General features: G+C 47.2%; 1 protein-coding gene across 1 annotated transcript; it reads right to left on the bottom strand.

Annotated features, from left to right (window-relative positions):
• Positions 1-6,907: 6,907 nt before the first annotated feature.
• On the bottom strand, positions 6,908-8,565 carry LOC311103362 (complement C1q tumor necrosis factor-related protein 1-like; the record flags this gene model as incomplete). The annotated part of the gene is made up of 2 exons (XM_084144921.1): positions 6,908-7,455; positions 8,346-8,565. 2 exons carry the CDS (start codon positions 8,563-8,565, stop codon positions 6,908-6,910), a joined length of 768 nt encoding a protein of 255 aa, XP_084001047.1.
• Positions 8,566-14,419: the final 5,854 nt, after the last annotated feature.

Here is a 14,419-nt window from a genome sequence, read left to right as displayed (position 1 = left end):
AGGTCAGGGTTCTGTGCAGACCAGTCAAGTTTTTCCACACTGATCTCGACAAACCATTTCTGTATGGACCTCGCTTTGTGCACAGGGGCATTGCTATTCTGAAACAGGAAAGGGCCTTCCCCAAACTGTTGCCACAAAGTTGTAAACACAGAATCGTCTTGTATGTCATTGTATTCTACAGCGTTAACCTTTCCCTTCACTGGAACTAAGGGGCCTAGCCCAAACCATGACAAACAGCCCCAAACCATTATTCCTCCTCCACCAAACTTTACAATTGGCACAATACATTGGGGCAGGTAGCTTTCTCCTGGCATCCGCCAAACCCAGATGCGTGATTCATCACTCCAGAGAACGCGTTTCCACAGCTCCAGAGTCCAATGGCGGCGAACTTTACACAATTCCAGCCGACACTTGGCATTGCCATTGGTGATCTTAGGCTTGTGTGCAGCTGCTCAGCCATCTAAACCCATTTCATGAAGCTCCCGACGAACAGTTATTGTGCAGACATTGCTTCCAGAGGCAGTTTGGAACTGGTAGTGAGTGTTGCAGCCGAGGACAGACGATTTTTACTCTCTACGCGCTTCAGCACTCGGCGGACCAATTCTGTGAGCTTGTGTGGCCTACCACTTTGCGGCTGAGCCGTTGTTGCTCCTAAAGGTCCCACTTCACAATAACAGCACTTACAGTTGACCGGGGCAACTCTAGCAGGGCAGAAATGTGACGAACTGACTTGTTGGGAAGGTGGCATCCTATGACGGTTGAAAGTCACTGAGCTCCTCAGTAAGGCCATTCTACTGCCAATGTTTGTCTATTATGGATACAACGAGAGCAACTGGCGGCAAAAGAGCTGAGTGCAGAACTCTGAGATATGCAGCAGGTAACTTCGATTGTAAACTACACCGCAAACGCCTGTTCGCAAAACTATGTGGAGATATGGGATCAAAGCATGACAATGTTTTATTTCACACCATGCCAGTAAGTGAACTCGAACAGCTGATCGAGCTGTCATGTGACCGAATGCTGAAGACAACGCATTCATGGGTCACTATGGAGGAGTTTTGGTTCATGACTCAGGGAGTACTGTGCCATCTCCCTCTGAGCATTAAAACTCATGGTAGGCTGATTCAGTGCTCTTGTCTGCATTAAAAATAAATATAAATCCAGGTTGGATGTGATAGGAGAGATGAGGTGCACACCGTCGACCACGCCCCCTGACTTTGAGAAGCTCTGATGACACATGCATCAAGCACACGCATCTCATTAGTAGTGGTGAGATAAGAGAAATTATGTCAGACTAATTTGCAATTGACTGTCATAGCCCCACATTAAAAGTATATGATGGTGAGTTGAAAATACAATCAGAAATAAAAAAAGTTTTACATTTTAGTCATTTAGCAGACGCTCTTATCCAGAGCAACTTACAGTTAGTGAGTGCATACATTATTTATTTATTTTTTCATACTGGCCCCCTGTGGGAATCGAACCCACAACCCTGGCGTTGCAAACGCCATGCTCTACCAACTGAGCTACATCCCTGCCGGCCATTCCCTCCCCTACCCTGGACGACGCTGGGCTTGTGGGTTCGATTCCCACGGGGAGCCAGTATGAAGAAAATAATGTATGCACTCACTGTAAGTCGCTCTGGATAAGAGCGTCTGCTAAATGTAAATGTACTTTTGGGTGTCAGGGAAAGTACATATTTTCATTAGGAGTGTAGTGGAGTAAAAGTTGTCAATATTATAAATAGTAAAGTAGGGTCCTGAGTGGCGCAGCGGTTCGTTCCCAGGCTGTGTCACAGCCGGTCGTGACCAGAGCTCAATAGGACGGTGCACAATTGGACCAGTGCCGTCCGGGGTAGGGGAGGGTTTGGCCGGGGGGCTTTCCTTGGCTCATTGCGCTCTAGCGACTCCTTGTGGCAGGGCCGGGCACCTGCAAGCTGACGTCAGTCGAAAGGTGTTCCTCTGACACATTTGGTGCGGCTTACTTCCGGGTTAAACGAGCAGTGTGATAAGAAGTAGCGCGGCCAGGCGGGTCATGTTTCGGAGGTCACATGACTCAACCTTCGCCTCTCCCAAGCCCAATGGGGAGTTGCAGCGATGGGCCAAGCTTTACCCCAAATGGGGTAAAAGAAAATACGCTTGTGGCCGTACCTGGTTAGTACTTGGATGGGAGACCGCCTGGGAATACCAGGTGCTGTAAACTCAAATTATTATTATTATTTACATTACTATGGCCAAGATCTACCCTGTTTCCCAATGTCATTTGCATCACCCCAATAGCTTTTCGGTTGCTGTTTTTTTTTTTATCCAAGGCCACCTACCGTCATGTATGAATACATTTCATGTATGTGGTCCCGGGAATCGAACCCACTATCCTGGTGTTGCAAACACCATGCTCTATCAACTAAACTACAGAGGATCAAGTCAGGTGGAGTCCTGCTTGAGAGTAGTCTGTCTGTGTGGCAGATGGATACCATAGCATGCCATTGCCAAGCAGTGAGTTTGTACATATTAGGCTAATTTATAGTCCCCATTACAACAGCAGTGGAATGGCCTGTAGTTTGAGAACAGGGTGTAGCTGGCCACCACTGCAGATCGAACCAAGAAAAAACTGTGGAATGCTCATTGTGTGTGTCTTGGCTGAGTGAGTGTTGTGGTGTGGTGGAAGACTTATATTAAGGCTAGAGGAAAGTGTATGCTCCTTGGGACTACACAGAGAAAACCAGACCAAAGAGGGAACGCCTGCCCAGTGCGGTCAGGTTGCATTTAAACCACTAATGTCTCAGTCAGCTCAACCATAGAGAGGGATAGGAATGCTCCATAATGCTTCATCAAAACAATCATGAAATATGTTACTGCTGTGTTTCCCATGTCCAAAGGAGGCCCTAGTTATGTCAAGGGTGCTCTTGTGACATAGAGAATTGGGAGGCTTGAACTCGGCTCCACTCTAGCGCACTAACCGGTCCATCCAACCAGGATATTTTCATTGCCTTTGGCAGAAGGCTACAGTAATCCCTCGGCACTCAAAAGAACAGATGATAGGTCCTATAACAATAGAGGTTGTTGATTTATGAAGACATGTAAAGTGGGTGTTGACCTCTTCTCTTATGTACCTTTCCTTGCTCGACTGCCACTGTTTGACAGATGTGTCAAGCATGCAACAATCAAGCTTGAGGTTGAGACAAATATGTGTCAATATCTTTATTAACAAAGGTTTGCAAAGTGAATGTAAAATATGTATTGGTCATATGTCATTCATGTTCAAGCAGAATATGTACATTTATTTGAATTACAAAACAAAATATAATGTAGCACCTTTTTGTACATTATTTAGCACCATAAGGAGACAGACAATCAAGTAACTTGAACAGCCAAACAGTTCTGAATTCTAAATAAAAAGTTATCCCCTGAATGGCCAGCTTCCCAAAGCTAACTTCCCATCAACTCATTCCCCATTCAACAACATCCAACAGAGTGCTGTGTGAAGAGGTTTGAACTTGACTGAAGGATGCCACCTATTGTTAAAAGCATTGACCTGCATGGTTAGGAATTGGTTTATGAGGGCCACAGTACTGTAGGTACATACAAGGGTTTTGGATAGCTTGCACTCTGCCATTCCATTGAAAAGCAACTGTCTGTCACACCATTAAACACATATAGAATTCTATTTGCAATTCAGTTCCAAATATAAAATCCTTGCTTAGTCCTTCATTCACTCTCTGTATTTTCGCAAGTAATCAACCCTTTGATCAACAGTTTATATTTGTTTTATCTCTGGACTCCCTTCTGCATGTGATATGAGTGTTGAGCTCTGTCTGGATGACTGACTAGAGGAAAGTCACCTGCACCTCTGACATCCTGTTTTGAATCTTTACAACAACAAAAAAATCCCTTTTGCATACCTGTAAAGCCCGTCTCTGACTCTCACACAGACATTCATAAACCTGCAATAATGCCACACATTTGCAAGCAATTGCAGTGTGATTTTAAAAATGATTGAAGGATGTTTAGCACCATGTATTATGTAGGGTTTTTCAGCATAAGGCTACTCCTGGCAACTGGATTTGTGTTGACTTTAGCCTTTTGAAATGCTCTATTTCCTGAAGCAATGTTACTGTTGGAGTTTTACTGGGTTTCACTCCATTACATTTCAGAGTACCTGGCAAAATAGTATCACACAAGGAACCTCTGATATTTCCGTACAAATTTAAATTCCCTGATGTGCAAGGTGTCAAATCTCACAAGACTTGTCTCAGCTGCTGTCATTGAAGGAAATACTGCCAAGAGAACTGTTCATAAAAAAATTATATTTGTGACTTTTGGAATCAATCAATTCTTTGTGTTATTGAATACTTGATCCATGTCAACCCTGTTTGAATGGTGCAATGGTACCCTATTCCAGCTGGCACTGTTAGTCTCCCACATCAGGTTGTGACTAGAGAACAGCAAATAGAAACAGCACCAAACTGTAAATAAAATGTCTGTATCCTGTTACCAAGGGATCCCTGTTGAGATCGAACTATCCTCATATTATTCTTATTTATTCAAATTCGCAAGCCCACTGTAATAACTACTGTAGTCTTTTTCATTTATACAACCGTGCAACTGATATCAAGCTGGAAAATATCAGAATCTTATGAACAGCTTTACCAGACCAAATTGATCAAGAGCTCAGAAACTGAACACTAAAAAACTAGCATACACACTAGACTAGTGTCCAGAAAAAACATCTGAGACAAAGGACAGTATTAGGGCAGAGCATAGTTTGGGAAGACAACCAGGCTTTCTTGAATCACTAATGGTTTCAAAGCACTTCAACCTGTGTGTCTGTTCATGTGACAACTCCTAATGAAGCTAACAACCAATAGTGAAATCCATTACTGCCAGATGTTTATAAAGGGGTTTGTGTCTTTAAGAGGACAATTCTTTCCTTGTGTCATAGGAATAGCTTTTCCCTCCCCGCCTCCTTGTCAGCATATACAGTACCAGTCAAACGTTTGGACACACCTACTCATTCAAGGGTTTTTCTTTATTTGTACTATTTTCTACATTGTAGAATAATAGTGAAGACATCAAAACTATGAAATAACACATACGGAATCATGTAGTAACCAAAAAAGTGTTAAACAAATCAAAATATATTTGAGATTTGAGATTCTTCAAATAGCCACCCTTTGCCTTTATGACAGATTTGGCATTCTCTCAACCAGCTTCACCTGGAATGCTTTTCCAACAGTCTTGAAGGAGTTCCCACATATGCTGAGCACTTGTTGGCTGCTTTTCCTTCACTCTACCGTCCGACTCAACCCAAACCATCTCAATTGGGTTGAGGTTGGGGGATTGTGGAGGCCAGGTCATCTAATGCAGCACTCCATCACTCTCCTTCTTGGTAAAATAGCCCTTACACAGCCTGGATGTGTGTTGGGTCAATGTCCTGTTGAAAAACAAATGAAAGTTCCACTAAGCCCAAACCAGATGGGATGGCGTATCGCTGAAGAATGCTGTGGTAGCCATGCTGGTTAAGTGTGTCACCAGCAAAGCACCCCCACACCATAACACCTCCTCCTCCATGCTTTACGGTGGGAACTACACATGCAGAGATCATCCGTTCACCCACACCGCGTCTCACAAAGAGACGGCGGTTGGAACCAAAAATCTCAAATTTGGACTCCAGACCAAAGGACAAATTTCCACCGGTCTAATGTCCATTGCTCGTGTTTCTTGGCCCAAGCAGGTCTCTTCTTCTTATTGGTGTCCTTTAGTAGTGTTTTCTTTGCAGCAATTCAACCATGAAGGCCTGATTCACACAGTCCCCTATGAAAAGTTGATGTTGAGATGTGTCTGTGACTTGAACTCTGTGAAGCATTTATTTGGGCTGCAATTTCTGAGGCTGTTAACTCTAATGAACTTATCCTCTGCAGCAGAGGTATCTCTGGGACTTCCATTCCTGTGGTGGTCCTCATGACAGCCAGTTTCATCATAGCGCTTGATGTTTTTTGCGACTGCACTTGAAGAAACTTTCAAAATTCTTGAGATTTTCCAGACTGAGTTTCTGTTTTGACTGTCCTTCATGTCTTAAAGTAATGATGGACTGTCATTTATCTTTGCTTATTTGAGCTGTTCTTGCCATAATATGGACTTTGTCTTTTACCAAATAGGGCTATCTTCTGTATACCCCCCCACCCTGTCACAACACAACTGATTAGCTCAAACGCATTAAGAAGGAAAGAAATTCCACAAATTAACTTTTAAGAAGGCACAACTGTTAACTGAAATGCATTCCAGGTGACTACCTCATGAAGCTGGTTAAGAGCATGCCAACAGTGTGCAAAGCTGTCATCAAGGCAAAGGGTGGCTATTTGAATAATCTCAAATATAAAATATATTTTGATTTGTTTAACACTTTTTTGGTTACTACATGATTCCATATGTGTTATTTCATAGTTTTGATGTCTTCACTATTATTCTACAATGTAGAAAATAGTAAAAAATAAAGAAAAACTTTTGACTGGTACTGTACATCTAATAATATTGCTTTTTTCAATACAGGGGAGAAGGAATCTATGGACATGGAGTCATTACCTTACAAGCCCCAAGTATCCCATTGCAGCGTATAGAGGCACTTAAAAGTGGGTGTGTGCGTCAATGAAAACCCTGTGTAAAGAGGCCCCTCTTTCAATCGGAACCTCCTGCACTCTGAACTCTGACCTCTAGCCCCCTCCCCTCAGGTCAGTTGGGGACCATGTTCATTAGGGCACACCGTTTTAAACACATTTTAAACATTTTGAAACGAAAAACGAAAACAAGCGTTTCTTCCTGGACAAGTTCCGATAGTACCTCCCCGTTTGACTCTGTTTAGAGCATTTTCTTCAGTTTTGTGCCTACTGAACACGACCCAGCAGGTCATCTCACTCCAGGGTGGGCTTGATGAGGTATCCGTTGAAGGTGATGTAAACATCCACATTGTCACTATACACAGCGTTCTCCCTCTCCCTCTTGTACAGCCGGACCCACACCTCATCATTGAGCTCAAGGGGCAACATAAGGCTCTGGCTCTGCATGATGGACCTTTCGCTGGGCTGGGCGTACACGATGGCCTGCTCCTTGTCATTCCTCATGATGTGCAGGTAGGTCTCCTTAAAGTTCCAGGTGTGGATGTTGACGTTGAAGAAGTAGATCCCAGGGACGTAGCAGTAGAACTTTCCTTTGAACATGTCGAAGTGGCCGTGGAGGTTGACGAACTCTGTGTCGAACACAAGGGCCTGGTAGTAGTCCACGCTGTGGAGGGACTTGCGACGCCCCACCGAGAAGGCTGCGTCCTGGGTCTTGCAGGGGTCCCCTGGGGGGCCTGCCTGGCCCTTGGTTCCTTTGGGGCCCATTGGCCCTCGGGATCCAGGAGCGCCTTCCTCACCAGACTTCCCAGGTGTCCCCCTGTCCCCGCGGTTTCCCTTGTCCCCTGTGAGGCAAGATGGAAAATATACAGCACGAGTCATTGGAGAGCTATGACACAGTAATGTAGACTAAAGGTCAAAATGGGGTAATGTTGAGATTAAAGTTAGTATAACATGGATCATGGAAGACTTTGTGTAGACAGATTGTTTATGATTTTCTCCAGATTTTCTCGAGTCCAGATAGGAACGTTACGTAAACTTGGAGTCACTCCAGAGTTCTCATAATTGTAGCCCATTCAGTATATGAGAATTTAGGGTTCTGGAATTCTGCTTATCTTCAACAGGATATTTCTTTCTGTTGCTTTATTTTTGGAAAGCCACTGCATGGAAAGCAAGAGTCAGGTCACGCTCTCTGGTGAGCACACAAACACGCACGCACGCACACACACAAACTGTTACGTTATTGGTAATGTATTCTGCCACATAAGCAAGTTCAATGCCAGGTTAATGTTCTGAAATAGCAGCAGACTTTTTAGCCTCCAGTCCATAGACTTTAAAGGCATTCAATGAAAAGGTCAGTTTGAAACCCAACAACCTCATTAAGTCCAGGGGCAGCCCTTCTCCTCTGGTGAATCACATGAACACCGAGCCAATCTTAATGTCTAGAATCCTACCAAGTCTCTTAAATGTGTCAAACGCGAGCAGGGCCTAACTCTATAGGTATTTAGAAGTCCAATTGAGTAGAGCCTTGGATTGGAATACACATACTCATAATCCAATCAAATGGAATTCAGTCAGTGTGTACAATATAGCCTGGTCCCAGATCTCTTTGTGCTGTTTTGCCAATTGTTTTGTCTTCGGCATGACAACCACCATAGGAGTTGGCAAAACACCACAAAGAGACATGGGATCAAGCTATGTTTATTGCAGGTGTAAAGGCACAATCCAGGCGCACCTTTGAGGATGGTCATGTTGATGAAGGTGCGGACTTCAGGCATCTGGTTCAGGCCACTCTTTTGGTCCCCCGTCTGAGCGGCTGGGGGGCCCTCCTGTGGCTCCAGGTCGTCACAGCAGCGGCGGCAGGGGGCAGGAGAGGCACTTCCGGGGGGCGGGACAGGGATGACCAGGGGGAGGAACAGGAGGACGGGGCACAGGAGGTGGAGGCGGTCAAACATGGCTGCTGCACCTGAGAGGACAAGGATGGTCAACAGACAGATTAGACACAACCTTTGACCTTTTGACCCTTAAAGGGATAGTTCACCCAAATTACATATTGGCTTCCTAGTAAGTGCTGTAAATCTTTGGACAATGAGAGTGTATTATTTGAGTGTATTAAATCCAAGATTGGCTTATACCAAGGTCCCATTGACAGTGATGTTTGTTATTATGAACATGAAGGTACAGTTGTAATTTGGTCCTGCTGACAGGATAAATAAAGCATTCATAGTGGAGAGAAATGTCATGTAATTCCAGCATCATATCAGTTTCTACATTGTTGTCTATTACATGACTCAAATAGTAAGGGCTCGATTCAATCCGTAGCGCTGAAGAGCTGCGCTACAGTGCAATAGAAATGCAATGTTCCCACGTTAGCAGAGACTGCATTCATGGTAAACGCTGCATATTGTACTGTAGGCTCAATCGGAAATTACCTTTAAATGTAAATCATGCTATAGTGCTGAACTTCGGCGATACAGATTAAATCGAGCCCTAAGAAAAAACAAGTATGACAAAGAGGTATTCATGTTATACCATGAGTAGGGTACATGATACTATAATGCACCTGTTCCCAAGCTAGAGGTCGCGACCCCATGTGGGTTCACCTGGCATGAAAATAGGGCCAAGGAGAAATTTCCAAAATTCTGGTTTAAAAAATGTTATACCAGTCAAAAGTTTGGACACACCTACTCATTCAAGGGTTTTTCTTTATTTTTACTATTTTCTACATTGTATGAAATAACACATATGGAATCATGTAGTAAACAAAAACGTGTTAAACAAATCAAAATATATTTGAGATTTAAGATTCTTCAAATAGCCACCCTTTGCCTTTATGACAGCTTTGTACACTCTTGGCATTCTCTCAACCAGCTTCATGAGGTAGTCACCTGGAATGCATTTCAATTAACAGGTGTGCCTTGTTAAAAGTTAATTTGTGGAATTTATTTCCTAATTAAATGTGTTTGAGCCAATCAGTTGTGTTGTGACAAGGTAGAGGGGTATATAGAAGATAGCCCTATTTGGTAAAAGACCAAGTCCATATTATGGCAAGAACAGCTCAAATAAGCAAAGAGAAATGACAGTCCATCATTACTTTAAGACATGAAGGACAGTCAAAACAGAAACTTGGAAACTTTCAAGTCACATCTCAACATCAACTGTTCAGAGGGGACTGTGTGAATCAGGCCTTCATTACATTTACGTCATTTAGCAGACGCTCTTATCTAGAGCGACTTACAGTTAGTGAGTGCATACATTTTCATACTGGCCCCCCGTGGGAAACGAACCCACAACCCTGGCGTTGCAAGCACCATGCTCTACCAACTGAGCTACACAGGGCTACTTCATGGTCGAATTGCTGCAAAGAAACCACTACTAAAGGACACCAATAAGAAGAAGAGACCTGCTTGGGCCAAGAAACACGAGCAATGGACATTAGACCGGTGGAAATGTGTCCTTTGTCTGGAGTCCAAATTTGAGATTTTTGGTTCCAACCGCCGTGTCTTTATGAGACGCGGTGTGGGTGAACGGATGATCTCCGCATGTGTAGTTCCCACCGTAAAGCATGGAGGAGGAGGTGTTATGGTGTGGGGGTGCTTTGCTGGTGACACTGTCAGTGATTTATTTAGAATTCAAGGCATACTTAACCAGCACGGCTACCACAGCATTCTGCAGCTGTCATGAGCCCTCTCACTCCACCGGGTTACCACCGTATTTGTTTCCACTATCTTCCACTCTGCTCACCACTCTCTCTCTACTCAGCCTAACTAGCTCCACCTGTCCCTGCTCTGCTCGGCTCTAATTACTCTGCCAGCTGCGCTGCATTACCCACTAACCTCTCCCAGTATTTAAAGTCCTGTCTTTCAGCTCTCCTTTGTCAGATCGTCTGCAAAGCTCACACCCGGAACCTGTTTGCTCGCGCTTCTGGCTCACCCTTGTTTTGTGACCCCGGACCTGCCTGATTCTTGGATACTCTTCTGCCCCAGGAAAACCAGACCTGCTTTCTGCCATTACGACTCCTGACTACTCTTCGATCCCGGTAACTCTGACCAGCCTTCTGCCTTGCTACTACGTATTTTGGATTCCCCCTTGAACTGTACTGCTGCCTTGTTTCATTCCGCCCTGTTGTGTCTGTGTCTCCCCCCCCCAGGACTTCTGGACCACCCACCACCGGCTTCATAGGACGCATCGCTGCCACTGGGGGGGGCACAGACCCAGCACATTGGACGGGACCCCTGTTACCCCTGGAGCCTTCATTCACTCCCTACTTCCCTTTTCCCTTAAGTTTAATAAACTTTCTGGTGTGTCGCAATTGTGGTCCTCTGGTCGTCTGTCTGAATCGTGACAGTACGATCTGACCATTATGGACTCAGCGCACACTTTCCCCGACATGGAAACCGATGAGCATGAGCAGCAGTTCCAGCAGCAGCAACAACAACTCGCCATGATCTTTCAACTCCTCACCAACCTTACCCCAGCCAGTCTGCCCACCAGCCCTGCCCCCGAGTTACCTGCCCCGGTCATTGCAGCCGCTGCTCCGGAACCCAAGATTGGAAACCCCGAGCGGTTCAACGGCGATTCAACCCAGGTCCGGCCATTCCTGACTAGCTGCCGACTTCAGTTCTCCTTGCAGCCAAGGACCTTCGCCACGGAGGGGGCTAAAGTTGGGTATGCCATCACTCACCTGACGGGCCGAGCTCGACTCTGGGGAACAGCAGAGTTCGAACGTCAAACCCCCGCATGTGCAACCTTCGACCTGTTTGCTGAGGAGATGCTGAAGGTGTTTGACCTGGATTCACCCACCGCAGAGGCGTCTCGTGAACTGTTCAGTATTCGGCAAGGCAGACGTACAGTCGCAGACCATTCCATCGACTTCCGAACCCTGGCTAGACGAAGTTCTTGGAACACACCATCGTTGGTGGACGTGTTTTTCCATAGTTTGGCTGACTATATCAAGGACGAGTTGGTCTCCCATGAACTGCCTTCCACTCTTGATGAAGCCATCGCACTGACTGTCAGGATCGACAGAAGGATACAGACCCGTCGTCGTGAGAGGGGGCGCCAAGGTCCACCTACTACCGGCATTCGGAGAGATCCGACTGGGCTCCTGTCATCTACTGCCACTCACCCAGGTCAGCTTGATCAGTCTGAGCCTATGGAGATTGGGCGAGCCTCTCTCACTCCTGCAGAGCGCCAGCGCCGCTTCACCTCAAACCTCTGCCTCTATTGTGGAGGTGATGGACATCGTGTGGTAACCTGCCCTTTAAAGGGCCGAAGCTCACCGGGCATAGGGGGAGTCCGGTTGAGTTCAATGACCATCCAGTCCTCCGACCGCAAACCCCTGCTGCAAGTTCACCTCCGCCTCTCTGACTCAACTCACACCCTGGCTGCTCTGGTGGATTCTGGCGCCGAAGCCAACATAATGGACATCAAGCTGGCACGCCAACTGGGACTGGAGAACCTCCGTTTGACACCTCCTATTCCTGCCCGGGCACTGGACGGACACTTACTCGGATCGGTCACTCATGTCACGGCCCCGGTCTCGATGGGTCTGTCCGGAAACCATCAAGAAACTATCCAGTTTCACCTGCTCCCCTCTCCAGGCCAACCCCTCATCCTGGGTTACCCATGGCTCCGCCGGCACAACCCTCAGCTCGACTGGGTGACCGGGGTGATCAGGGAGTGGGGAGAGGACTGCCACCGAACCTGCCTGCTTGCTGCCGCACTACCCCCTCGGCCAGTACCTACTAACTCCGCTCCTGACCTCTCCAATGTCCCAGAATGCTACCATGGTCTCAGAGAGGTGTTTAACAAAGCAAGAGCCACATCTCTGCCCCCTCACCGACCGTACGACTGTGCCATCGACCTCCTTCCTGGAACAGCTCCTCCAAGGGGTCGTCTCTATTCGTTGTCTGCTCCTGAAAGAAAGTCCATGGAGGACTACATCAATGGCTCTCTGTCCACAGGATTAATCCGTTCATCTTCATCTCCTGCTGGTGCTGGCTTCTTCTTTGTGGGGAAGAAGGACGGATCTCTTCGCCCCTGCATCGACTACAGGGGACTCAACGACATCACAGTGAAAAACCGTTACCCTCTGCCTCTGCTCACCTCTGCTTTTGAGTTGCTCCAGGGAGCCACTGTTTTTACCAAGTTGGATCTCAGAAACGCTTACCACCTAGTGCGGATCCGGGAGGGAGATGAATGGAAAACCGCATTCAATACACCAACAGGCCACTACGAGTATCTGGTTATGCCTTTTGGCCTCACCAATGCTCCTGCTGTGTTCCAGGCTCTAGTAAATGATGTACTGCGGGACATGTTAAACAAGTTTGTCTTCGTTTACCTGGATGACATCTTAATCTACTCCAGAGACCTGTCTGAACACACCCGCCATGTCCAGCAAGTCCTTCATCGTCTTCTGGAGAATTCCCTCTACGCCAAGGCAGAGAAATGTGAGTTTCACGTCAAGACAGTGGCCTTCCTGGGGTACATAGTGGCAGAGGGAAGTATCCAAATGGATCCTGCCAAAGTATCAGCAGTCACTTCATGGCCAGTTCCGGAGAACCGAAAGAAGCTGCAACAGTTTCTGGGGTTTGCTAACTTCTATAGGAAGTTTATCCGGAACTACAGTACCGTTGCTGCCCCTCTCACTGCTCTAACCAGCACCAAGCAACCCTTCACCTGGACCCCAGCAGCCGACAAGGCCTTCAGTACCCTCAAGGTGAGGTTCACCTCCGCTCCCATCCTCCAGATGCCTGATGTGGACCGGCAATTCATTGTGGAGGTGGACGCCTCGGATGTGGGAGTTGGTGCTGTGATTTCTCAGTGGGCTGCGGAGGATAGGAAGCTCCATCCCTGTGCCTTTTTCTCACGTCGGTTGTCCCCCTCTGAGTGCAATTACGACATAGGGAACCGTGAGCTGCTGGCTGTGAAGCTTGCCTTGGAGGAGTGGCGTCACTGGCTGGAGGGGTCCACCATTCCATTTCTCGTTTGGACCGATCATAAGAACTTGGAGTACATCCGCACGGCCAAACGGTTGAACTCCAGGCAGTCCCGCTGGGCCCTGTTCTTCACCAGGTTTAATTTCACTCTGTCATACCGGCCTGGATCACGCAACACCAAGCCAGACGCCCTCTCCCGTCAATTCCAGAAGGATGACACCCCCTCCAAGGACCCTGTGTCGATTCTGCCAAGTCCCTGCATCGTTGCAGCTCTGACCTGGGCTGTTGAGGAACAGGTGCTGGAGGCTCTCCGTAACCAGCCAGGTCCCAGCACCTGCCCAGCTGACCGCCTTTTTGTCCCCGAAGACCTGAGGTCCCAGGTCGTTCAGTGGGGACATGACTCCCGCCTAGCTTGTCACCCTGGCTCCACCCGCACTTACAACCTGCTCGCCCAGAGGTTCTGGTGGCCCTCTCTGAGGAAGGATGTACGGGAATTCGTCCAAGCCTGCCCCATCTGCAACCAACACAAGTCGTCCTGCCAGCCCCCAGCCGGATTGCTGCAGCCCCTGCCTGTGCCCAGACGTCCCTGGTCTCACATCGCCCTTGACTTTGTCACGGGGCTGCCCCCTTCAAGGGGCATGACCGTCATTCTCACCATCGTTGACCGTTTCAGCAAGATGGCACACTTCATTCCCCTCCCCAAGCTCCCAACCGCCAAGGAGACCGCCCAGGTGGTCCTGGAACACGTCTTCCGGATCCACGGACTGCCAAGGGATGTAGTTTCTGACCGTGGTCCACAATTCTCCTCCGCTTTTTGGAAGGAGTTCTGTCACCTGCTGGGAGCCACAGTCAGTCTGACTTCCGGATT

The sequence above is a fragment of the Coregonus lavaretus genome (assembly GCF_964263955.1).
Source record: "Coregonus lavaretus genome assembly, chromosome: 28".
Classification (NCBI taxonomy): Eukaryota; Metazoa; Chordata; class Actinopteri; order Salmoniformes; family Salmonidae; genus Coregonus; species Coregonus lavaretus.
The sequence above is the reverse complement of the archived record's forward strand: the minus strand, read 5'-3'. Positions and strand labels throughout refer to the sequence as shown.